We start from the raw sequence: 27,500 nt of genomic DNA on the forward strand, positions 1-27,500 counted from the left end.
GCACACACACGCGCACACACACACACACACATGCAGACACGCGCACACATGCAGACACACACACACACGCACTCGCACACACACACACATGCAGACACACACACACACACACACACACACACACACACACACACACATGCAGACACACACATGCACAAAGACAGACAGACATGCACACACACACACACACGAACACACACAGGCACACACACACACACACACACACACACACGAACACACACACGCACACACTGACCTCTGTGATGTCTGTTATTGTGATGATGGGCCCAGACACACAGCTAGACAGACACACACCCACACACTGGGGGATGTAATGTGAAGTTGTATCAAGGTGTGTGTGTGTGTCTATCTCCGTGTGTGTCATCTCTTGGCGGGTGGGCAAGGAGGGAGGAATGATGGGTTCAGCTGGTGCTCCGTAGTCTCAACTTCATCCATCATAACTAACTTAAACTGGCACCTTCGTGCTCATGTGACTCTCACACACACACACACACACACACACACACACACACACACACACACACACACACACACACACACACACACACACACACACACACACACACACACACACACCCCTTTAATACCTGCTGCCTCAGATTTCATTAGTCTACGCCAGCTGTTGAATACATCACCTCTAATAGAGAGGCTGCAGTTCTGGCAGAAATCACCTAGCAACCACACCGGGCGCCATGTTGGAGGAGTCAGTCTGCTGTAATAGTGTTGCCCCGTGTCTTCCAATCGTCCACGTGACTGGCTGCGTTCCGCTTCCACCGGAAACTTCCCGGCACATTGCTCATTTTATTTAGTTTTTCTAAGGACCCAGAAAATGGAGGCAGTGGGAGAACCTATTCAAGTAAGTAAATGTGTTTTGAAAATGATAAACTATTTTAGCATTAGCTAGCTTGCTGTGCAGGCTAACGCAAATGTGCTTTTAACGTAATGTTAGCTAGCTAGCTAACTTTACATACTGTGAATTAAATACCACCAGCTAACGTTAGCTAACTTCATATTAGCTAGCTAAATATATTGATGTATATATCATTTGTAAATTAAAAACACAAACTCTAAATGCTTTTGTAGATAGGTAGCTAGCTTGCTAACTTTACATACTGTGAATTAAATATCATCAGCTAGCTAACTTCATATTAGCTAGCTAAATATATTGATGTATATATCATTTGTAAATTAAAAACACAAACTCTAAATGCATTCGTAGATAGGTAGCTAGCTAGCTAGCAGCCATGGAGGAGGGTGAAAAGATTGGCAACTCCGGGTGTCAGAGAAGGCAGAGTGGGCTACTCTGGATAGGGCAGGTACCTTTTTACGGGAGGACAATTTTCCAGTTCCAGTCCCTAGCGAGGGAAAACTAGGAAAATAGAGAGCTTATAACAATGTAATATTCAGTGCTGTCTAATTTGAGTATAACTTAGCCTGTTTCTTTGGTGATGTTTTCTGTCCTCAGATACAGAGAGCTCTGAAACCATGTCTACAGATGAAGAGGTCCCCAGAGAATAAGGGAACATCGTTGTTCACCATGGGTTATATGTGTACCTATGTTAGAAAATGTTGTAAACAAAAACAAAAATACAGTTTAAAAGTCACACACACACACACACACACACACTGTCTAAACCTATTACAATTGGAGCAGGCCAACCATGCTGGGGGGGCTTGGAGCAGGCCAACCATGCTGGGGGGGCTTGGAGCAGGCCAACCATGCTGGGGGGGCTTGGAGCAGGCCAACCATGCTGGGGGGGCTTGGAGCAGGCCAACCATGCTGGGGGGGCTTGGAGCAGGCCAACCATGCTGGGGGGGCTTGGAGCAGGCCATGCTGGGGGGGCAGGGTTCTGTTCCAGGCCCTGCACTAACACACCTGATTCAACTTATCAAACCTAATAAGATAAGTGATCTTGGAGTCCAACCTCCCTCCACTGATCTACTGGGTTTGAGAAGTAGATTTTGTACATGCCTTGTGCCGACATTTAAATGAGTTGTTCAGTGCAAATCCAACCATTGTAATCTAGGTGTTGAAATGTCTGGACGTGATGGGATCCATAGCTTAAAACACACAACCACTACTACCAAAGTTCAATGCCAGATACTTTTCCCCCTAGAAGGTCTGAGTGGTTTGAAGATAACCATGCTAGATTACGGAGACATCATTTATAGATCGGCAGTTAAGGGTGCTCTCGAGCGGCTAGATGTTCTTTACCATTTGGCCATCAAATTTGCCACCAATGCTCCTTATAGGACACATCACTGCACTCTATACTCCTCTGTAAACTGGTCATCTCTGTATACCTGTCGCAAGACCCACTGGTTGATGCTTATTTATAAAACCCTCACTCCCCCCTATCTGAGATATCTACTCCATCCCTCATCCTCCACGTACAACAGCAGTTCTGCAATAATTACATTGTCTATGCTAAATGTGTTTAAATTGTCAAATAAATAGATTATAAGAAAAAGAAAAAAAATAATGGGGCAAGGCAAAAAGTGTGTTTCTGTTTAATCAGCAGTTATTGCTACACCCTTAATTTGATTTAACGGGGCACTTTTGTCATGACGACAAGGTGACAGGGCTCTCTACCTAAATGGCACTGCAAGGCACAGCATATTACAACCATCTAGTCTAACTGAGGGAGTCTCCTGTCATATCCACATCATATAATAACCATCTAGTATAACTGAGGGAGTCTCCTTTCATATCCACAGCATATTACAACCATCTAGTATAACTGAGGGAGTCTCCTTTCATATCCACAGCATATTACAACCATCTAGTATAACTGAGGGAGTCTCCTGTCATATCCACAGCATATAACAACCATCTAGTATAACTGAGGGAGTCTCCTTTCATATCCACAGCATATAACAACCATCTAGTATAACTGAGGGAGTCTCCTTTCATATCCACAGCATATTACAACCATCTAGTCTAACTGAGGGAGTCTCCTGTCATATCCACAGCATATTACAACCATCTAGTATAACTGAGGGAGTCTCCTTTCATATCCACAGCATATTACAACCATCTAGTATAACTGAGGGAGTCTCCTGTCATATCCACAGCATATTACAACCATCTAGTCTAACTGAGGGAGTCTCCTGTCATATCCACAGCATATAACAACCATCTAGTCTAACTGAGGGAGTCTCCTTTCATATTAAACTGTGCAAACCCACAGTTTAATCTGCTGTCCGGCTGGCTCGTCTCAGACAATCCCGCAGGTGAAGAAGCCCGATGTGGAAGTCCTGGGCTGGCGTGGTTACACTGGGTCTACGTTTGTGAGGCTGTTTAGACTTACTGCCAAATTCTCTAATAGGATGTTGGAGGCGGCTTATGGTAGAGAGATTAACATTAAATTCTCTGGCAACAGCTCTGGTGGACATTCCTGCAGTAAGCATGCCAATTGCATGCTCCCTCAAAACTTTGAGACATCTGCGGCATTGTGTTGTGTGACAAAAACGGCACATTTTTGTGGCCTTTTATTGCCGCCAGCACAAGGTGCACATGTGTAATGATCATGCTGTTTAATCAGCTTCTTGATATGCCACACCTGTCAGGTGGATGGATTTTCTTGGCAAAGGATAAATGCTTACTAACAGGGATGTCAACACATTTGTGGACAAAATTTGAGAGAAATATGCTTTTCGTGCATATGGAACATTTCTGTGATCTTATATTTCTAATCGTATTGGTCACAAACACATGGTTAGCAGATGTTATTGTGAGTGTAGTAAAATGCTTGTGCTTCTAGATCTGACAGTGCAGCAGTATCTAACAGGTAATGTCTAACAATTCCACAACAAAACCTAATACACACAATCTAGTAAAGGAATGGGATGTGGATATATAAGTATAAATATATGGATGAGCAGTGACAGAGCGGCTAAGATGCAATAGTTAGTAAAGGTTATATAGTGAAGGATACAGTATACAGTATATACATATGAGATAAGTAATGCGAGATATGTAAACATTCTTAAAGTGGCAGTATTAAAGTGACTAGTGTTCCATTTATTTAAGTGGCCAATGATATCAAGTCTGCAGGTAGGCAGCCACCTCTCTGTGCTAGTGGTGGCTGTTTAACAGTCTGATGGTCTTGAGATAGAAGCTGTTTTTCAATCTCTCTGTACAGCTTTGATGTACCTGTAGTGACCTTGCCTTCTGGATGGAAGGTAGTGGCTCGGGTGGTTGTTATCCTTGATGATCTTTTTGGCCTTCCTGTGACATCGGGTGGTGTAGGTGTCCTGGAGGAGAGGTAGTTTGCCCCCGGTGATGTGTTGGGCGGACCGCACCACCCTCTGGAGAGCCCTGTGGTTGTGGGCGATGCAGTTGCTGTACCAGGCGATGATACAGCCCGACAGGATGCTCTCGATTGTGCATCTGTAAAAGTTAGTGAGGGTTTTCGGTGACAAGCCACATTTTTTCAGCCTTCTGAGGTTGAAGAGGCGCTGTTGCTCCTTCTTCACCACACTATCTGTGTGGGTGGACCATTTCAGTTTGTTGGTGATATGTACACAGAGGAACTTTCCACCTTCTCCACTGCTGTCCCATCCACGATCATCTCTTTTGTTTTGCTGACATTGAGTGAGAGGTTATTTTCCTGACACCACACTCCATGGCCCTCACCTCCTCCCTATAGGCTGTCTTGTCGTTGTTGGTAATCATGCCTACCACTGTAGTGTTGAATGCGAACTTGATGATTGAGTTAGAGGTGTGCATGGCCACGCAGTCGTGGGTGAACAGGGAGTACAGGAGAGGGCTGAGAACGCACCCTTGTGGGGCCCCAGTGTTGAGGATCAGCGGAAGAGAGCTGTTTCCTACATTCAACACCTGGGGGCGGCCCGTCAGGAAGTCCAGGACCCAGCGCGCAAAGAAGTAGTTTAATTTGTCTGGGAGCAAGACGTCGATGTCCACGACGGGGCTGGTTTTCTTTTTTGTAGTCTGTGATTGGCTGTCGACCCTGCCACATACGTCTGGTGTTTGAGCCATTGAATTGCAACTCCACTTTGTCTCTATACTGACACTTTGCTTGTTTGATTGCCTTAGAGGGAATAACTACACTGTTTGTATTCGGTCATGTTTCCAGTAACCTTGCCATGATTAAATGCAGTGGTACGTGCTTTCAGTTTTGCACGAATGCTGCCATCTTTCCATGGTTTCTGGTTAGGGAAGGTTTTAATAGTCACAGTGTGTACAACATCCTTATAAACTTGCGTCAATGTTATTGTCTGAGGCTACCCGGAACATATCTCTGTCCACGTGATTGAAGCAATCTTGAAGCGTGTTATCCGATTGGTCAGACCAGCGTTGGATAGACCTAAGCACGGGCGCTTCCTGTTTTAGTTTCTGCCTAATAGGAGGGGAGCAACAATATGGAGTCATTGTCAGATTTCCCAAAAGGAGGGCGGGAGAGGGCCTTGTATGCATTGCGAAAATTAGAGTAGCAGTGGTCCAGCGTGTTGCAATCGATATGCTGATAGAATTTAGGTAGCCTTGTTCTCAAATTAGCTTTGTTAAAATCCCCAGCTACATTAAATGCAGCCTCAGGATGTATGGTTTCCAGTTTGCATAAAGTCCAGTGTAGTTCCTTGATGGCCGTCTTGGTATCCGCTTGCGGGGGGATATACACGGCTGTGATGATAACCGAGGAGAGTTCTCTTGGGAGATAATACGGTCGGCATTTGATTGTGAGGAATTCTAGGTCAGGTGAACATAAGGACTTGAGTTATTGTATGTTGTTACAATTACACCATGAGTTGTTAATCATGAAACATACATCCCCGCCCTTCTTCTTACCGGAGAGATGTTTGTTCCTGTCGGCGCGATGCACTGAAAATCCCGTTGGCTGTACGGACTCCGACAGCATGTCCCCAGCTAGCCACAAAGTGTTACAATCCCGGATATCTCTTTGGAAAGCAACTCTTGCCCTGATTTCGTCGACTTTGTTAACTAGGGACTGGACATTAGCGAGTAATATACTGGGAAGCGGTGGGTGGTGTGCGCGCATCCGAAGCCTCACTAGAAGACCGCTCCGGCACCCTCTCCTCCGACTGCGTTGTTTTGGGTCGGCCTCTGGCAACAGTTCAAATGCCTTGGGAGGTGCAGACAAAGGATCCGCTTTTGGAAAGTCGTATTCCTGGTCGTAGTGCTGGTTGTGCTGGTAAGTTGACGTCTCTCTGTATTCCAATAGTTCTTCCCGGCTGTATTTAATAGCACTTAAGGTTTTCTGGGCTAACAATGTAAGAAATAATACATAATAAAAAAATACTGCACATTTCCCCCAAGGAATTGAAGCGAAGTTGCCATCTTGTGAAAACATGAGATCAACACTTTACATGTTGTGTTTGTATTTTTTGATAAAAAAGATTTAAAAAACACCTGATGTTAGAGTATCACTTCTTCAGGTCACCTGTACCATCAGGGCTCTTTTATTGCTGGTTGTGTGTCATATAAAGATTCAATCTATTTTTGGGGCTAAAACAACGAATAGTCAACACAGCAGGATATCCTATCCAGTTGAGGTTTTTGTCCTATGCTGTAATGTCCATAAAATTTTCTCAACAAATTATCATCGGGTCGGTGACACTGGTGTGTTTTTTTGGGGGGGGGGACAATAATGTTCTCCTCCAAGCTAGATGGACGTCATATCCATCTAGATTAGATGGTTACATTCAAGACCAGGTTGTTGTTATTGATCTGTTTGTAAGTGTCAGCAGAGTAGGTATAGGCTACCCTGTGATTTGACTCATCATTTTATATATTTATATTGTATTTTAAATTTGTTTGAGTTTTCTTGTCTATCAGTTTTGTTTTGTTTTTTTGTGTGTTTTGTTACTTGTCATGTTTTTTTGTTTTTTTGTTGTTGTTGTGGACCCCAGGTAGTGTAGCTGCTGCTTCTGCAAATGCTACTGGGGATCCTAATAAATATATAGGTGCATTTTTATTTTGAAAAAATTTGCTTCCCCCGAAACTATGACACTCGTGTGCCGCCGATGAGAGCAATGTATGTTAGACTACAAGCTATCTAGCTGATGTTGAAACCTGGTTAACATAACAGCTAACATAACAGCTAAAATAAACTCAAAATCAGACTTACCAGTGATGAAATGAACAAATCAGATCCTGTACTGAAAGCTGTCTGGGTTCAGGTCTTGACGGGCAAAAACGTTTCTTCGCTTTTCTGACACTTCTTGAATCTTATCTCCTTGATGTTTCATGATTCTGGATAATCTGTAAAAAAAAAAAAAAGAATGTCCCGTTGTCTTTCCTGCCTTGTTAGAGCAAATACGGCACAGAAATTGACCATGGTGATGAATGAAGTAGGTGTAGGAACTGTTATCATGCAGCTTGGGGTAGCCACTCGGCTGTTGTTGTCGGATTAATTTATGCAGTGGTTTTCCAACATGGCCGCCAGGAGGCGTCACCTGGCAACCCTCTATAGAACTCCCCAGAAAACAGTTAATTACGTGGTACTTACAGTGCATTTGGAAAGTATTCAGACCCCTTCACTTTTTTCCACATTTTGTTACTTATTCTAAAATGTATGAAATAGTTCCCCCCCCTCATCTATCTTTACACAATACACCATAATGACAAAGCAAAAACAGGTTTTTATACATTTTTTCTAATTTATAAAAAATTAAAAAACAGAAAACTGTTTTTGCTTTGTCATTATGGGGTATTGTGTGTAGATTGATGAGGGGGGGAAAAACAAATACATTTTTGAATAAGTAACAAAATGGCTGTGACGTAACAAAATGGCTGTGACGTAACAAAATGGTGAAAAGTCCAGGTCTGAATGCTCTGTACATAGCAATGTGTTAATATGTCTGTATGTTGACTAATAAAACACATTTTCCTCCATTTTTCTTGTTTTTCCATGACGCACTTCCCCAAAAACACGATTAATGACATTCTTGCAACAATATCAATGATGTTTTGTACACCTATATCTTTACCATAGACTGTAAGATGTTGACAAATAAATCACATTTTCCATGTCCGTCTTGTGTTTCAGGGGGAAGTGTAACATTGCCCATTTCTCAGACATCTTTGCTGCCAGGGAGTTCAAAGCTCGCATCGACTCCTTTTTCTACATCCTGGGATACAACCCAGAGACCAGGTAAGCCTAAAAGCCAATTTGTGCTTTATCTGAAAATGTGGGACCGGGGCGCCGTATGTATGTTGTGACGCAATAGCAAAGCCTCTGGAGGCACGCAGAGGCCAAATTGAGCTCCGGTCCTGCCTCGCTGTGTGTCTCTCAAATTCTGTAACAATGCCGGAGGGCTCCGTATAGACCCGCATTGACATGATTGGTTGACGATAGGTGAGGGCGGGAGGTTCTGAATAAACATAAACTAAATTTCATTGACAACAGTTCTGCGCTGCTCGAAGTATAAATGCCCGGATTTCTGCAGAGGCCGTATCACGGTAAATGGTGTACGGCAAACTCAGACGTCGGATTGACCACGCCTTTTACTGACTGACTTTTTAAAAAAGCGATGCATGGTCAATCCGACGTCTGCATTGGCCGTACACCATTAATGGTGATAAGACATCTGGAGAAGGCGGGGCATTCCTACATCTTGCGCTTCGCAGCGCTGTTGTCAAGGAAGTGAGTTAGTGTTTATACAGGACCTCCCGCCCACACCTTCCCGTCAACCAATCATGTAAATGCGGGTCTATACGGAGCTCTCCGGCATTGTTACAAAATGTGGCCGGTGCAGCTCATCGCTGTACGGAGCTCGATTTGGCCTCCGGAGGCTCCACAATTGCATCACACCCTCCATACGGAGTCTGGATCATAAATCCGCTATTACTGTATGTTGCTGCTCAGAGAACAAATAAGATCATCTTACTTACTATACTACAGTATATACTGCACCAGGCCTACTGTAGCCAACTGGCTTACTGTTTTAGTAGTAGTTTACACATCAAGCTACTTGCAGTTGCAGGGTAAAAAAAAAAAGTAATGAGAGAAAAATGGATACCAAGATATTGTTTAATGCTCGCAGTTTGATTGTGCAATGTTACGACCCAAATGTACCTTCTCCAGCCTCCACCTGGCCAATTCCACCCTCTCCCATTGCAACTTTTTTCCCCATCAATGTTATACAGTAATATTAGAAAGCTAAATCTGGTACAATGGTATGTTGTACATCGGGTCGGCAACAGGCGGCATGTGGGCCAAAACCTGCCCCGCAAAACTTTTTTATAAAAAAAAATGGATTGGGATTGTATTTTTTGTTAAAAAAAAAGAAAGACAATTACTAGGAATTCAGCTAAAAATGTGTTTAAATTTAGGAAATATGTTCCCAAGTATTCCCACGAATAAAAGATATGTGATCGTGTCTCGATGTAATCAAGGTGTAAAATGATTATTTCCGAATAGTCTCTTTTGGATCAGTTAGGGCCATTATGTGGATCATTTAGATATATTTTAGGACCCATTTAGGTACCCCTCCCCCCAAAAATAAAACAATTATTTGATAATATTTTCAATTTTACCTTTACTGGTATAGTGCATATAAATAACAGATTCATAATTGGCACACAAAAAAATGAAATCATAAGAAAATAGGTTTTGAAGTGTCTATTCTATATCTAGGAGATAAAAGAAAGCTCAGGAAATATTTACAATATTACTTTTTTGGACTACCCATATTTTTGGGGGTTACAAAACAAACCTCCGTACTTCTATTAGTTTGTATGGGTTACCGTCAGATGAAGGTTTAATATCTATATATATACTTACCTGCTGACTTTATTGTCCCCATGGGGAAATGTTGTTGCAGTGTCATGTACACATTTAAATACAAAACAAAATTCACAATAGAACTTTCATAACAGTTACATACCAAATACCAAAAAAGACTAGACTATATATATCTCCATACTTTGTATGGGTTACCTTCAGATGGTTTATTATCTATATATATCTCCATCCTACCATTAGTTTGTATGGGTTACCTTCAGATGGTTTAATATCTATATATATCTCCATCCTACCATTAGTTTGTATGGGTTACCTTCAGATGAGTCCCATGACACTTGTGGGGGTCATAGACAATGTTCCCTCTAAGATGCGCGTGTGTACGGCCGCACACTAACTCCAGAACTGCAGCGCAAAAGAAGTGCCTTGCCGCGCAGAGACGCAAGAGGTTGAACTTCACTGAGTTCGCCTCATTAGTTTGCACTATATAGATTTTTTTTTTAAATGTATGTGATCGAATCAACATTATATCAGCCTCTTTTCAATGCACCGAAACAAATCTAACTTTTGCAAGATTGAGTCTGTGATTTTATTGGCAGAGCCAGAGCGCAACGGAGTAGAATTCTATTGGCGAGGGTAGCCTCACGATTCTTTCAATCACCCGCGAGTGAATGCGCTTTTCAGATCAGAGCCGCGCATGTTGCACATTTTGTTAATATTCTTTCACTAGTTAGTGAGTTATTAGCCCAGTTATAGAGAAGTATAGGTCAACAATGGGGAGTTACTACTTCCTACAAGAGCACAACACGTGTAGGCTACATTTCATGCTGTCTTTTTGAATGCCAGTCAGGTAAAAAGCTTATATCTTAATTAAAGGGGCAGTGTTGTATTTTGAGACATGCATGAATATGCAAGTGGTATCCTACATGGTCTAATAATAATAAATTTTATTTTGTAAAGAAGTTTCTTGCATCATCATACAACACAATACAGTCACCTACGGGGCGGCAGCGTAGCCTAGTGGTTAGAGCGTTGGACTAGTAACCGAAAAGGTTGAAAGTTCGAATCACCTAGCTGACAAGGTACAACTCTGTCATTCTGCTCCTGAACAAGGCAGTTCTGTTCCTAGGCCATCATTGACCGACTTGCCTAGTTAAATAAAGGTAAATAAATTTGTCCCATGGTTTTACAGACCAAGTAAAAAATCATAGTGTAAAAACGTAAATCACACCACATTCTGTAGGCTATATCGTAGAAATCAAAAGCTATTTATTTCCATGTGAAAATGTTTACGGGATTTGCTCTGTTGGTTTTGTTGTTATGCCTACATTATGCTCCAATAGCCTATTGGGTACAGCCTCAGTGTTCACTGTGAACGCGCGCCCGGAAGTTGCACAAAATTCTCACAATGTGATTGTTTCCAATCACAAGACACATTACATTTACATTTAAGTCATTTAGCAGACGCTCTTATCCAGAGCGACTTACAAATTGGAAAGTTCATACATATTCATCCTGGTCCCCCCGTGGGAATTGAACCCACAACCCTGGCTTTGCAAGCGCCATGCTCTACCAACTGAGCCACACGGGACCACATCTGTCAAGTGTAGACACAATAAACATTTCTCAGTGCACCAAACAATTAGTGGGAACATGGAGCAAAACTGAGAATACGTTCGTGTTCAGATGCAACAGACGTTTTTGTGAGAAGACTGATTTTCGGGATGCCTCATGGTCTGACAAACACCTCTGTAGCTTGGCCACTATCCACCACAGAGTGCAGACTGCCGATTTATGCGGTTGTGGTGGATTGAGACGCGGCCCACGCAAAAAAAAAAAACTGATATCTCTATCTTAAACTGATGGGTTTTGATGGGATTTTTTTTTATGTCTGTGACTCTAGTCTCTGACTTGGCTGACTGGAGTATTTGACCATTTTTGGGGCCTTCCTCTGACACCGCCTGGTATAGAGGTGCTGGATAGCAGGAAGCTCGGCCCCAGTGATGTACTGAGCCGTACGCACTACCCACTGTAGCGCCATTACGGTCAGATGCCGAGCAGTTGCCATACCAGGTGGTGATACAACTGGTCATGATGCTCTCGGTGGTGCAGCTGTAAAACTGTTTTAAGGATCTGGGGACCCATGCCAAATCTTTTCAGTCTCCTGAGGGGGAAAAGGTGTTGTCGTGCCCTCTTCACGACTGTCTTGGTGTGTTTGGACCATGTTAGTTTGTTGGTGATGTGGACACCAAGGAACTGGAAACTCTCGGCCGCTCCACTACAGCCATGATTGTCCGAGAAATTTTATTTATACGAAGATTGACCGCAAAGGTAGCCATTTTTCCATTCACTATAATGGGGATCCTTTTTTTCTGCTAACAATGCCTGCGATACCGCGGTCGGCCTAGAACCTCCGTTTCAATGAGAGCGGGCAGTCGGTCTCCCCCGGTCTGCAGCCTCGCGTTCAATTTCAATGGCCTTGTTTATTACAGACCAGACATTCGAGACGGGGGAGATAGATGGTTTTCACTAGTTACCACAGCCGCAAAGTCAAAATGGTCTATATCGAGAAAAAAATCATGAAAACAAACATTTGCTTTTTGCTCATAATTGAAAGTTAAGGTTAGGCATAAGGTTAGCAGTGTGGTTAATGTTAGGTTTAAAATCTGATTTTAAGAGAAATGGTAGAAATAGGCGTGGTTTATGACTTTATGGTTGTGACGACCGAGATGGATTCCGTATCCTGCCTGCGTGTGAGGTCGTAGCACATGCTCAGTTGTGTCTGTGGTAGAAACGGGAGCCTCTAGGTGGGGATACGCTGTGAGGTCACAGCACCAGCTCAGTGGAAACCCCTCTCTGAGGCTGGAGCAAGCGCTTAGCGCCGTCCTCCATTTTGAGCACCTGACAATAGGTGGGAAGGAGAGAGAGAGAGTGAGTGAGTCGATTCACAACGAACACTTCAGTTTTAGACAAACTGTCAACATACGAACCTTAGAGATTGGTGTCAGAAATGGACGACATGTTTGCTACTCGGAGGTAGGTTGATAAATATATTCACATGTTACGGTTTAATTCCGAGAGTAGTTTTGAGACAGTCTGTCTGAGTAGTCGCAGCTTTTCATCTGTCTAGTGTAGCAAACCTGTTTACCCGAATTCATTTAATTATACACCCGAGTGTTTTTTTTTTGTCACGGATATCAACAGAACATGAATATCTGACCATAGTTTTAAATTAGACAAGAGCATACTGTTATCGGATACATTGTATTCGTGAAAGGTGCATATCCCTGCCAGAGTTGCCATGCATAAAGGTAAATCGCTGGGCGAAAGCACTACATTGTAACGACATTGGCGTAACGGAACATGAAGGCGAGATCTACCGTTTACATAATCATATTATATAAGCAAGCTAACTTTTCTACACCTTTTTTTGTTGTTGCCTATAGGAGAAATGAGAACAGAAGCAAGGCTTGTGCTGACTCCATTTTGCAGTAGCCCACTCTGTCTGTTCTCGTGTTTACAATCGAGCCGACATGGCAGCCCTGAGAAGCTTTGTGCTCACACACACTCTCGCTCCATCTGATACATATGATCACGTCAAAGAAATACTTCATGTTGTAGGTGTTTCAGGAGACTGTGTGGTTGATTAGAAAAGTAGTTTTTTTTTTTTTCGCACTGTTTTTGTAATATTATGACAGCGTTATAGTCGTGCGAGGATTGGACGGAATTGATGTTTGGGGCGGGGTTTCCCCTGATAAAGTTGCACCATGCTGGATCAGGACTGTTCTGTTATTGTTTTGGTTCAGGAAGTAACAATTACACAGATGCCTGTTTGGTCTTGCATGTGTCATTTTCTAGACTTGATATGAAATATGTTGAGACCCATTCCTGTTGCACTGACTGTTACTCATCCGATACAAAATAGACACACGTTTGTGTCCGAATACCTATACTAGCGTACTACTACATACTTAAACTGTATACTAAGCTCGGCGTTTGATCTAGTATAAAAAAAATAATGTTTTACTCAACAGCTGAGTTGAGATGCATTAGATGAAGCATAGCATTTTTAGTACTGTTTTCGAAATTTCACATACTAGAAAACTGTATTTTTTCCCCCGCATACTATTTATTAAGCTAGTATGGGTATTCGGACAAACTGTTGAAAGCCACATTTAATATCGCTGCATATTCAGGTTCAGGTATAATAATATGATAAAATATCACATATGATCAGATAATACTTTCCTTAAATATTACTCATAACGTGCATAGAGAAATGTACCCCAATCACTAACATTTTTATTTTATTTTTTATATATAAATGGATATATGAATAAATGGGTTCATAAAAGAAGTGTCAACTTTTCAACTCATTGATTCTTCCCTTTTTCTAAATATAACATTTATAGAGTTCAACTAAACCAGGTATTGTCTTAATAGCAAAGTAATTATAGTTAATTGTCTTCAAGTGTTATGTATACCCCATATCTGAATCGCCAATATATCATATTTGTTCTCTTAGTTATATTGACTAAAAGATCTCATTAGACTTCCATAGTCTGTCCTGACAAGTTTGTGGAACTGTCAAACTGCCCACTTACCCCACTGTGGGTAATTTGGGACCTCAACCTGTACAGCACCTTCAGAAAATATTTATAAATACCACAAAATATAAATACCACTTTTCCCACGTTTTGTTACAAAGTTGTATTTAAAATTGTAATTTTATGTCTATGATCTACACAAAATATTATGTCAAAGTAGAAGAAAAATTGTAACCTTTTGAAAAAATAAATAAAAAGGAAATAAAACACTTAATATATTTTCAGTAGATTAGAATTCAAACCACTGAGTCAATACATGAATCACCTTTGGCAGTGATTACAGCTGTGTTTCTGGGTAATTTCTCAGAGCTTTCCACACCTGGATTGTGCAATATTTACCTATTATTCTTTTATAAATTCTGAAAGCGCTGTCAAATTAGTTGTTGATCATTGCTGGACAACCATTTTCAGGTCTTGCCTTAGATTTTCAAGCAGATTTAAGTCAAAACTGTAACTCGTCTTTTTACCGTCTTCTTGGTAATCAACTCCAGTGTAGATTTGGCCTTCTGTTTTAGCTTATTGTCCTGCTGAAAGGTGAATTAATCTCCCAGTGTCTTGTGGGAAGCAGACTGAACCAGCTTTTCCTCTAGGATGTTGCACGCTTAGCTCCATTCCGTTTCTTTTATATCCTGAAAAACTCCTCAGTCTTTGACGATTACAAGCGTACCCATAAAAAGTTATTTATTTTACCCATATTTTACCAGGTAAGTTGACTGAGAACACATTCTCATTTACAATAACAACCTGGAAAATAGTTACTGGGGAGAAGAGGGAGGATGATTGATCCAATTAGAAGCTGGGGATGATTAGGTGGCCATAATGGTATGAGAGCCAGTTTGGGAATTTAGCCTAGACACCCTACTCTTACAATAAGTGTCAGGATACCTGTTTATCGTCCCATCTGAAAGACGGCACCCTACACATGGCGACGTTCCCAATCACCGGGGCATTGGGATATTATACATTTTATAAACACTATGCTTGAAAATATGGAGAGTGGTATTCCGTAATGTGTTGTGTTGGATTTGTCCCAAACATAACACTTTTTGTATTCACAATCATTTGTATTGCGTTTCCAAACAAGTGCCTTGTTGCAAACAGGATGCATGTTTGGAATATTTTTATTCATTACAGGCTTCCTTCTTTTCACTCTGTCAATTCAGTTAGTATTGTGGAGTAACTATACCGAACAAAAGTATAAACACAACATCCAACTATTTAAAAGGTTTTACTGAGTTAAAGTTCATATTAGAAAATGAGTCAATTGAAATAACTACATTAGGCCCTAATCTATGGATTTTACATGACTGGGAATACAGATACATTTCTGTTGGTCACAGATGCCTTAAAAAAAAGGTATGGGGGTGGATCAGAAAACCAGTCAGTATCTGGTGTGACCACCATTTACCTCATGCAGCGAGACACATCTCCTTCACATAGAGTTGATCAGGCTGTTGATTGTGGCCTGTGGAATGTTGTCCCACTCCTCTTCAATGGCTGTGCGAAGTTTCTGGATATTGGTGGGAACTGGAACACGCTGTCGTACACGCCGATCCAGAGCATCCCAAACATGCTCAATGGGTGACATGTCTGGTGTGTATGCAGGCCATGGAAAACTGGGACATATTCAGCTTCCAGGAATTGTGTACAGATCCTTGCAACCGTGCATTATCATGCTGAAACATGAGGTGATGGCAGGGGATGAATGGCACAACAATGGGCCTCAGGATATCATCACAGTATCTTTCTGCATTGAAATTGCCATCGATAAAATGTATTTGTTTTCTGTAGCTTATGCCTGTCCATACCATAACCCCACCACTACCATAGGGCACTCTGTTCACAACGTTGACATCAGCAAACCGCTCACCCACACAACGCCATATACATGGTCTGCAGTTATGAGGCCGGTTGGATGTACTGCCAAATTCTCTAAATTGACGGTGGAGACAGCTTATGGTAAAGAAATTGACATGAAATTCTCTGGCAACAGCTCTGGTGGACATTCCTGCAGTCAAGATGCCAATTGCACCCTCCCTCAACTTGAGACATCTGTGGCATTGTGTTGTGTGACACAACTGCTCATTTAAGAGTGGCCTTTTATTGTCCCCAGCACAAGGTGCACCTGTGTAATGATCATGCTTTTTAATCAGCTTCTTAATATGCCACACCTGTCAGGTGGATGGATTATCTTGGCAAAGTAGAAATGCTCACTTAGAGGGATGGAAAACCAATTTGTGCACAACATTTGAGAGAAATTAGCTTTTTGTGCGTATGGACAATTTCTGTGATATTTTATTTCAGCACATGAAACATGGGACCAACACTTTACATGTTGCGTTTGTACACTGAACAAAAATATGTGTTGATCAATCCTTAGTCTTTTCCAATCACAGCCATCTGTACAGCACTTTGGTCTTCTACACCTGCATTGCTTGCTGTTTGGGGTTTTCGGCTGGGTTTCTGTACAGCACTTTGTGACATCGGCTGATGTAAAAAGGGCTGTATGAATAAATGTGATTGAAAATAATTTTTTATTATTAAACTCTGTAATTGTTTTAAAGTCTCCATTGGCCTAATGGTGAAATCACTGAGCGGTTTCCTTCCTCTCTGGCAACTGAGTTAGGAAGGACATCTTTGTAGTGACTTGGTGCGTTGATACACCATCCAAATAAAAAAAAAATGATTAAAATCTTCACCATGCTCAAAGGGATATTTAATGTTGGCTTTTTCAATTTTTCCCATCTACCAATAGGTGCCGCCTTTGAGAAGCATTTTAAAACTTCCCTGGTCTTTGTGGTTGTCTGTTTTGAAAATTCACTGCTTGACTGAGGGACCTTACAATTATCTGTATGTGTTAAACACTTTTATTGCACAATGCAACTTTATTATGTGACTTGTTAAGCACATTTTTACTCATGACCATATTTAGGCTTATCACAGCAAAGGGGTTGACTACTTATTGACTCCGCTTATAGGGTATTGTGTGTAGGCCAGTGACACAAAATCTCTATTTAAATCCATTTTAAATTCAGGCTGTAAAGGTCAAATTGAAAATATTATCAAAATAATTGTTTTATTTTTGGGGGGAGGGGTACCTAAATGGGTCCTAAAAAAGAGACTATTGGAAAAAGTGGTCCGGAGACAATTTCTGAAGGCACTGCACATTTCACTTTATTGTATTTGTCCCTGGTGTTGCACCAATCATTTTCTGAAAGGTTTCCACCTTCACGCTGTTGCACACTTCTAATGTAAGGTTTTAGTTGTGTAGTTATACTACATGGCCTGGTTGACTCGTTTAAATAAAGTGTTCGTCATTTTAAGGAGTACCTACATAGACCTTATATTCATACATGTCTAGCGCTTATACTCTTCACAGAGCTGCTATACGGTCTGCTCTCTTAATAAACCCAATGTAGAGCTAGTATACAGTCTGCTCTCTCAGTAATAAACCCAATGTAGAGCTAGTATACAGTCTGCTCTCAGTAATAAACCCAATGAAGAGCTAGTATACAGTCTGCTCTCAGTAATAAACCCAATGTAGAGCTAGTATACAGTCTGCTCTCTCAGTAATAAACCCAATGAAGAGCTAGTATACAGTCTGCTCTCTCAGTAATAAACCCAATGAAGAGCTAGTATACAGTCTGCTCTCTCAATAATAAACCCAATGTAGAGCTAGTATACAGTCTGCTCTCTGTAATAAACCCAATGTAGAGCTAGTATACAGTCTGCTCTCTCAGTAATAAACCCAATGAAGAGCTAGTATACAGTCTGCTCTCTCAGTAATAAACCCAATGTAGAGCTAGTATACAGTCTGCTCTCTCAATAATAAACCCAATGTAGAGCTAGTATACAGTCTGCTCTCAGTAATAAACCCAATGTAGAGCTAGTATACAGTCTGCTCTCAGTAATAAACCCAATGTAGAGCTAGTATACAGTCTGCTCTCAGTAATAAACCCAATGAAGAGCTAGTATACAGTCTGCTCTCTCAATAATAAACCCAATGAAGAGCTAGTATACAGTCTGCTCTCTCAGTAATAAACCCAATGTAGAGCTAGTATACAGTCTGCTCTCAGTAATAAACCCAATGTAGAGCTAGTATACAGTCTGCTCTCAGTAATAAACCCAATGTAGAGCTAGTATACAGTCTGCTCTCTCAGTAATAAACCCAATGTAGAGCTAGTATACAGTCTGCTCTCTCAATAATAAACCCAATGAAGAGCTAGTATACAGTCTGCTCTCTCAGTAATAAACCCAATGAAGAGCTAGTATACAGTCTGCTCTCTCAGTAATAAACCCAATGTAGAGCTAGTATACAGTCTGCTCTCTCAGTAAAAAACCCAATGAAGAGCTAGTATACAGTCTGCTCTCAGTAATAAACCCAATGTAGAGCTAGTATACAGTCTGCTCTCTCAGTAATAAACCCAATGTAGAGCTAGTATACCGTCTGCTCTCTCAGTAATAAACCCAATGTAGAGCTAGTATACAGTCTGCTCTCTCAGTAATAAACCCAATGTAGAGCTAGTATACAGTCTGCTCTCTCAATAATAAACCCAATGTAGAGCTAGTATACAGTCTGCTCTCTCAGTAATAAACCCAATGTAGAGCTAGTATACAGTCTGCTCTCTCAGTAATAAACCCAATGTAGAGCTAGTATACAGTCTGCTCTCAGTAATAAACCCAATGAAGAGCTAGTATACAGTCTGCTCTCTCAGTAATACACCCAATGAAGAGCTAGTATACAGTCTGCTCTCTCAATAATAAACCCAATGAAGAGCTAGTATACAGTCTGCTCTCTCAGTAATACACCCAATGAAGAGCTAGTATACAGTCTGCTCTCTCAATAATAAACCCAATGAAGAGCTAGTATACAGTCTGCTCTCTCAGTAATAAACCCAATGTAGAGCTAGTATACAGTCTGCTCTCTCAATAATAAACCCAATGAAGAGCTAGTGTACAGTCTGCTCTCTCAATAATAAACCCAATGTAGAGCTAGTATACAGTCTGCTCTCTCAGTAATAAACCCAATGAAGAGCTAGTATACAGTCTGCTCTCTCAGTAATAAACCCAATGAAGAGCTAGTATACAGTCTGCTCTCTCAGTAATAAACCCAATGAAGAGCTAGTATACAGTCTGCTCTCTCAGTAATAAACCCAATGAAGAGCTAGTATACAGTCTGCTCTCTCAGTAATAAACCCAATGAAGAGCTAGTATACAGTCTGCTCTCTCAGTAATAAACCCAATGAAGAGCTAGTATACAGTCTGCTCTCTCAGTAATAAACCCAATGTAGAGCTAGTATACAGTCTGCTCTCTCAGTAATAAACCCAATGTAGAGCTAGTATACAGTCTGCTCTCTCAATAATAAACCCAATGTAGAGCTAGTATACAGTCTGCTCTCTTAATAAACCCAATGAAGAGCTAGTATACAGTCTGCTCTCTCAGTAATAAACCCAATGCTCCAGTTGAGGAGGGGGGGGGTTCTTCATCTGCACCTATTTGTCATATTTTATTACACTATGGAATATCACTCCCCCCCCCTGACAACTGTCTGCTCTCTGTCAGAGAGAGAGTGGAATGGATGAGGGATGGTGGAGGCCAGGGGAAAGGGGGATGAGGGGTGGAGAGGAGCGAAAGGGGGGGGCAAGGCTTGCTGGATGGGGTGTGAGGATTGGTGGAAAAATCACGAGGGGGGGGGGGTAAAACGTGTGTACCCGTCACAGTGAGGGGCCAGGGTTGTGGTTGGAGGATATTAACACTACCACAGGGACCTAACAGACTCAGGTTTCACCCCAGTCCAGCCAGCACTAACCCCAGCCAGCTCCAGTGATGGAGAGAGGGAACGTTTCTACTTCAAATATCACTCTTGACAGTTTCTGGGCTTCCTCTGCTCTCCGCAGCAGAGCTATCTGAGCTAGAGACTATACTATACGAAAATCTATGTGCCGTTACCTAGGCAACGGAAGGGAAAAGGAACATCTCGTCATTTTCTCTAATCCACTGCAGCTGGAGGGAGATGGCAAGGAGGAACACTATTATTATTATTACATTGCTAGGCGGATGTTGCTATGGTTACCGACGTTTGTACATTTGTGTAACCCAACCAGCAGCCATTTTGCAGGCAGCCTGTGTCTCTGGAATAGTCTGTATCAACCCATTCTACCGCCGCCTCCTCTTTAAGTGGGATGCCGTTTTGTTGCTGAGGTGTTTCTGCCATGTTATAGCAAAACATATCCTTGAGAACACCCATTATCTTTGTGCACAGAAGCATATCTTCCATAGAAAAATGTATCGATATCTTGAATTGCAACAAAATCTGCAACGCACCATTTTAATTTTGACAAGTAAAAAAATCATCCCCACAATGGGAGGTTTTCCATCGAGCAAACAAACTCTTTGCTTGCCGAGGTATTGACGTGATTGGTTTACCTGTTCTGTAATAAAGACAAGATGTCGCACCTTGGTTCTGCCGACCTTCAGTGTCTGCACGCCTATTGCTCCAGCCAGATAATGATTCCCTCAAGGGGGACAGGAACTAGTCATTGCACTGAGCTAGTCCTGTAACATCCGTAGTACATATCTTCTTTGTTGTGATCTAACAACTTATTCTCTCTACCAGGCGACTAAACAGCACACAGGGGGAGATCAGAGTGGGGCCCAGTCATCAAGTAACTATTTTTTACATGTATTATTGTAGTAGCTGTCCAGTGTTTTTATAGATTTCTATGAAAAATATCACCTGTAATTTATTACAATATAAAATGAAATAGATTAATTCATAGTTTGGATGACTTACATTTGTTAACATTTCCCAACATTCTCCTTTTTTTTTAGAGATATTTAAACCATAGTGCTTTGCAAACATGTTGTTCACACAGCCACTCTTGCTAGATGGTGATGAAAAGCTTTTGAAAGCTGATATTTCACAGGCTAGTCTTATGGTGCTATTTGTAGTGTGATTGACACCCCCCCCCCACCCCCCCCCACCCCCCCCCCCCTCCCTCCTCCTCCTCCTGCCTAATTAGGCCAAGCTTCCTGAGCTGCAGCCCTTCCCCTCAGACGCCCCGGGGGTCCTGGCTCAGGCTGTAACAGAGAATGAGGAGCTAGTGTGGATGCCAGGGGTCAACGACTGTGACCTGCTCATGTACCTCAGGGCTGCAAGGTGAAACCTGACTCGTGATCTTTGACCCAACTGTCTGGAGGGATAATTCTCTGACCCTTGACCCTACTGTCTGGCGAGATGATAATTCTATATACCCTTTTCCTACTGTCAACTTGCCTCAGAGCTGCTAGGTGAGCTCAGGAGACATGACCCTGCTCCATGTCAGAAGGGAATAGTCCGATAGAGTACCACAGTATGAATTATAATACCCATAAAGCCTAGCGGTCAAACAGGGAAATGGTTCCAGTTAGTTTTTTAGAATCACTTAAAATACAGGCTGTTTGTTCATGTAGGTTTACCCTGGCGTGATGTTTAGATAACCGTGTAAATCTCTCTAGGACAAGGTGACTTATCAATATATTTGCTTGCAACCGCTAGGTTTTATGGGTATTATTATACCTCCTCTGTGGGGCTCTATTACCCACTTCCCACTGCCAAGCCCATGTAATCTGTACTGAGCTGGCCTACATACCAGACACCAGTGTGAAACAGGGTCAAGAGTCCTAGATGTATTGGAAGGTATATAACAATATTTAAAAAGAGGATTGATCTTTGCTGACTTAAGGTTGGACATATCAGTTGTCATTCTTTTTTCTCTCTCTGTGACTTGCATTGTAGTTTGTTAGGTGTCGGATAGACGTTTCTCCATCTGTTAATGTTTGTTCTGCAGGAGCATGGCTGCCTTCGCTGGGATGTGTGACGGAGGTTCTACAGAAGACGGTTGCCTAGCGGCCTCGCGAGACGACACCACACTCAACGCACTCAACACGGTAACTAGCTTTTACAACCCACACTGCCATGTTGAACATTATTGGTCATTTAGCAGACACTCTTATCCAGAGCGACTTAGTCACAGCATCAGTACCTCTACTTTACATAAAGTGACGGGGGGGGGGGTCCCTTTGTTTGTCTAAAGTAAAGGGACTGATGCCGTGCTGCTTCTCCAGTTTCAACTGTTCTGCCTGCGGCTATGGAGCCCTGACCTGTTCACTGTGATTATTATTATCTGACCTTGCTGGTCATTTATGAACATTTGAACATCTTGGCCATGTTCTGTTATAATCTCCACCCGGCACAGCCAGAAGAGGACTAGCCACCCCTCATAGCCTGGTTCCTCTCTAGGTTTCTTCCTAGGTTCTGGCCTGTCTAGGGAGTTTTTCCTAGCCACCGTGCTTCTACACCTGCATTGCTTGCTGTTTGGGGTTTTAGGCTGGGTTTCTGTACAGCACTTTGAGATATCAGCTGATGCTATATAAATAAGTTTGATTTGATGCAGTGACTTAAGTCACTCAGGATAAATGTTGACTTGACACGTTGTGATGTGTGTGTGTGTGTGTGTGTGTGTGTGTGTGTGTGTGTGTGTGTGTGTGTGTGTGTGTGTGTGTGTGTGTGTCGATGAAAGCAGTTGGTATGCGAGCTTAATGTAAATGAATCGAGAAAATTGAATAAATAATGCAATGTTTAACATCTGTAGTTTATACAGTCACCTTCTGTTGTTTTTTCATTTGTCCATAGATAAGATAATATCAATAAAATATTCTGAATGTTGAACTGACGTTTTTACCCCTCAGCTCCACGAGAGCCGTTACGATGCAGGCAAGGCCCTACAGCGACTGGTGAAGAAGCCTGTTCCAAAACTCATAGAAAAGTGCTGGTCAGAGGACGAAGTGGTAAGACACTCATTATTATTATTATTATTGTTTGTTATTATTAATATTTGATAAGCGTTAACCTCTAGATAGGACGTTTTGGCGTCAGAGCTTGGGTTTAAATAGTATTTATTTTCTTTCAAGCTGCGCTTGATTGAGCTAGCACAGTGTCCACAAAACAGTTTTATATAAGCCATATTGTTCCAATGCTCCAGTGGCTTATTATGGGTTACTGGGGTTGTCTTAAGAGGGAGTTGTTGAGACAAAGGTTCTGCTGTATAGCTGCTGCTTTGGGCCCGTCACATTAAAAAAATAAGTGTTGAGAGCACCTGCATCCTGTTTATCGCCTGCAGAAAAAAAAATCTTCAGCTTGGAAGAAGTGTGTGTGTGTGTGTGTGTGTGTGTGTGTGTGTGTGTGTGTGTGTGTGTGTGTGTGTGTGTGTGTGTGTGTGTGTAAGGAAGAAGGAAAAGATTGAGAGCCTGTATCGTTGTCCTCCATTTAGATTCCAATCTCAATCCAGCTGGGGCTAGAACGTTCTGCTATTAGAATACACTACATGGCCAAAGGTATGTGGACACCTGCTCGTCCAACATCATGGACATTAATATGGAGTTGGTTCCCCCCTTTTTGCGGCTATAACAGCCTCCAAGTCTTCTGGGAAGGCTTTCCACTAGATGTTGGAACATTGCTGCGGAGATCATCCTTTCACCTACTCTGCGTCTCACAAAGACACGGCAGTTGGAACCAAAAATCTTTTTAAAAAAGGACAGATTTCCACCGGTCTAATGTCCATTGCTCGTTTCTCTTGGCCCAAGCAAGTCTCTTCTTATTATTGGTGTCCTTTAGTAGTGGTTTCTTTGCAACAATTCAACCATGAAGGCCTGATTCACACAGTCTCCTCTGAACAGTTGATGTTGAGATGTGTCTGTTACTTGAACTCTGAAGCATTTACTTGGGCTGCAATTTCTGAGGCTGGTAACTAATGAACTTATCCTCTGCAGCAGAGGTAACCCTGTGTCTTCCTTTCCTGTGGCGGTCTTCATGAGAGCCAGTTTCATCATAGCGCTTGATGATTTTTGCGACCGCACTTGAAGAAACTTAAATTAATGATGGACTGTCGTTCCTCTTTGGTTATTTGAGCTGTTCTTGCCATAATATGGACTTGTTTTTTTACCAAATAGGGCTCTCTTCTATATACCCCCCCCTACCTTCACAACACAGCTGATTGGCTCAAACGCATTAAGAAGGGAAAAAAAATCCACAAATCAACTTTTAACAAGGCACACCTGTTAATTGAAATGCATTCCAGGTGACTACCTCATGAAGCTGGTAGAGAATGCCAAGAGTGTGCAAAGCTGTCTTGAAGGCTTTGATTGGCTACATTGAAGCATCTCATATATCAAATATATTTTGATTTGCCTTACACTTTTTTGGTTACTACATGATTCCATATGTGTTATTCCAGGCAGGTAATCGTAACAGATTAAGTTGCTCGTTCTTTAGTAGCAATAGACCAGCTATGAATTCTCTGTATGATTTACAGTGCATTCAGAAAGTACTCAGACCCTTTGACTTTTGTTACAGCCTTATTCTGAAATGGATTAAATCGTTTTTTCCCCGTTATCAATCTACACACAATACCCCATAATGACAAAGTGAAAACAGGAATTTAGCAAATTTTGCAAATGTATAAAGATAAAAAAACATCACATTCAGACTGTTTACTCAGTACTTTGTTGAAGCACCTTTGGCAGTGATTACAGCATTGAGTCTTCTTGGGTATGATGCTACAAGCTTGGCACACCTGTATTTGGGGAGTTTCTCCCATTCTTCTCTGCAGATCCTCTCAAGGTCTGTCAGGTTGGATGGGGAGTGTCACTGCACGGCTATTTTCAGGTCTCTCCGGAGATGTTCGTTCGGGTTCAAGTCCGGGCTCTGGCTGGGCAACTCAAGGACATTCAGAGACTTGTCCCAAAGCCACTCTTGTGTTGTCTTGGCTGTGGGCTTAGGGTCGTTGTCCTGTTGGAAGGTGAACCTTCGCACCAGTCTGAGGTCCTGAGAACTCTGGAGCAGGTTTTCATCAAGGATCTCTCTGTACTTTGCTCCGTTCATCTTTCCCTCGATCCTGACTAGTCTCCCAGTCCTTGCTGCTGAAAAACATCCCTACAGCATGATGCTGCCACCACCAAGCTTCACCGTAGGGATATTGCCAAGTATCCTCCAGATGTGACTCTTGGCATTCTGGTCATTAGACCAGATAATCTTGCTTCTCATGGTCTGAGAATTTTTTAGGTGCTTTAGGTAACTCCAAGCGGGCTGTTGTGCCTTTTACTGAGGAGTGGCTTCCGTCTGGCCGCTTTACCATAAAGGCCTGATTAGTGGAGTGCTGCAGAGATGGTTGTCCTTCTGGAAGGTGAACATTGGGTTCTTGGTCACCTCCCTGACCAGGCCCTTCTCCCCGATTGCTCAGTTTGGCCCGGCAGCCAGCTCTAAGAAGCATCTTGGTGGTTCCATTTAAGATTGATGGAGGCCACTATGTTCTTGGGGATCATAAATGCTGCAGAAATGTTTTGGTACCTTTCCCCAGATATGTGCTTCCACACAATCCTGCCTCGGAGCTCTACGGACAATTCCTTCGACCTCATGGCTTGGTTTTTGCTTTGACATGCACTGTCAACTGTGGGACCTTATATAGACAGGTGTGTGACTTTCCAAATCATGTACAATCAATTGAATTTCCGACAGGTTCAATTAAGTTGAATTAACTTCTCAAGGATGATCAATGTAAACAGGATGCGCCTGAGCTCAATTTCGAGTCTCACAGCAAAGGGTCTGAATACTTATGTAAATAAGGTATTTCCGTTTTTATTAAATGTTTTATAAATACTGTTAACATTTCTAAAAACGTGTTTACACTTTGTCATTGTGGGGTATTGATGAGCAACAAAAATAATGTAATCCATTTTAGAATAAGACTGTAACGTATCAAAATGTGGAAAAAGTCAGGTGGTCTGAATACTTTCCGAATGCACTGTACACACGCTAGCTAAAGGCTCACGACCTTACACGGCCATGCTTAGATGATCCGTGTGTGGTGTCGGGGGGGGGTCAGTTCTCGCCACACGCCATGCTCGCAGTTCTCTCACAGGCCATTCGCAGGCCAGGAGGTCAGATATGTTTTCCTACTGCCTGAGGAGGTAGGCAGGAGGTAGTCTGTTGTAAGGTTGTGGGCCCTCACCATGGTGTCCATAGCCCAGCCAGTCAGTACTTAACCATCCAAGGACACTGCCTGCTCCCTCCCTCCCTCCCTCCCTCCCTCCCTCCCTCCCTCCCTCCCTCCCAGTGAAGTGATGTGATTTCCATTTGGTCTTTTGCAGCCCCACACACAGCCTTGAGGGACAGGTGTAAATTTACCCCGACCTTGATGCAGACACACAAGCTCAGACATGTATTGGCCTCGCTGCTCCCTCGTTTTATATACTCCTCTCACCCTCCAGGACGAGCCTCATTATTTCTTCCTGCTCTCTTTTCTTCCTCCCTTCCTCCTTTTGAAGTGGACAGTGGGGGCTGTGGAGATGACAGAACCAACCTGTCTGCAGGGTCACTTGTTACCTCCCTCATTTCCCCCCTCTCCCTCCCTCACTCTCGCCACCTTCTCCCTCTGTCTCTCTATCTCTCTCCCCCTCTATCTCTTCCCCTCTCCTTCCCTGCAGCTGCTGCTACATAGAACACAGGTCTCATCTCTGCTACCTCTCATTTCACTAACCCTAACTAACCCACAGGTCTCATCTCTGCTACCTCTCATTTCACTAACCCTAACTAACCCACAGGTCTCATCTCTGCTACCTCTCATTTCACTAACCCTAACTAACCCACAGGTCTCATCTCTGTTACCTCTCATTTCACTAACCCACAGGTCTCATCTCTGCTACCTCTCATTTCACTAACCCTAACTAACCCACAGGTCTCATCTCTGCTACCTCTCATTTCACTAACCCTAACTAACCCACAGGTCTCATCTCTGCTACCTCTCATTTCACTAACCCTAACTAACCCACAGGTCTCATCTCTGCTACCTCTCATTTCACTAACCCTAACTAACCCACAGGTCTCATCTCTGCTACCTCTCATTTCACTAACCCTAACTAACCCACAGGTCTCATCTCTGCTACCTCTCATTTCACTAACCCTAACTAACCCACAGGTTTCATCTCTGCTACCTCTCATTTCACTAACCCTAACTAACCCACAGGTCTCATCTCTGCTACCTCTCATTTCACTAACCCTAACTAACCCACAGGTCTCATCTCTGTTACCTCTCATTTCACTAACCCTAA

General features: G+C 42.4%; 2 protein-coding genes across 7 annotated transcripts in view; both read left to right on the forward strand.

The window, feature by feature from the left end:
- Positions 1-27,500, forward strand: part of LOC120061508 (arginine-glutamic acid dipeptide repeats protein-like) — a 348,162-nt gene that overhangs the window by 234,916 nt on the left and 85,746 nt on the right. For 4 of the 6 annotated variants that reach the window (XM_039011392.1, XM_039011391.1, XM_039011389.1 and 1 more), the window contains exons 6-10: positions 8,052-8,156; positions 20,971-21,019; positions 21,377-21,513; positions 22,184-22,283; positions 23,085-23,183. In XM_039011392.1, coding sequence (XP_038867320.1) covers positions 8,052-8,156; positions 20,971-21,019; positions 21,377-21,513; positions 22,184-22,283; positions 23,085-23,183 — 490 coding nt within the window. Of the gene's footprint in view, positions 1-8,051; positions 8,157-12,621; positions 12,783-20,970; positions 21,020-21,376; positions 21,514-22,183; positions 22,284-23,084; positions 23,184-27,500 lie in introns of those variants that run through there. The other 2 variants (XM_039011393.1, XM_039011394.1) reach the window with 2 other exon arrangements.
- The window catches only part of LOC120061511 (platelet glycoprotein Ib alpha chain-like), a 1,712-nt gene continuing 745 nt past the window's right edge, over positions 26,534-27,500 (forward strand). The window contains exons 1-2 of the mRNA XM_039011402.1: positions 26,534-27,041; positions 27,080-27,500. The exon at positions 27,080-27,500 is cut by the window's right edge and continues 745 nt beyond it. Of these exons, the coding sequence (XP_038867330.1) occupies positions 26,610-27,041; positions 27,080-27,500 (853 nt within the window). The 5' untranslated portion in view covers positions 26,534-26,609. The remainder of the gene's footprint in view (positions 27,042-27,079) is intronic.

Source organism: Salvelinus namaycush, chromosome 16 (assembly GCF_016432855.1).
Source record: "Salvelinus namaycush isolate Seneca chromosome 16, SaNama_1.0, whole genome shotgun sequence".
In the NCBI taxonomy this organism is placed as follows: Eukaryota; Metazoa; Chordata; class Actinopteri; order Salmoniformes; family Salmonidae; genus Salvelinus; species Salvelinus namaycush.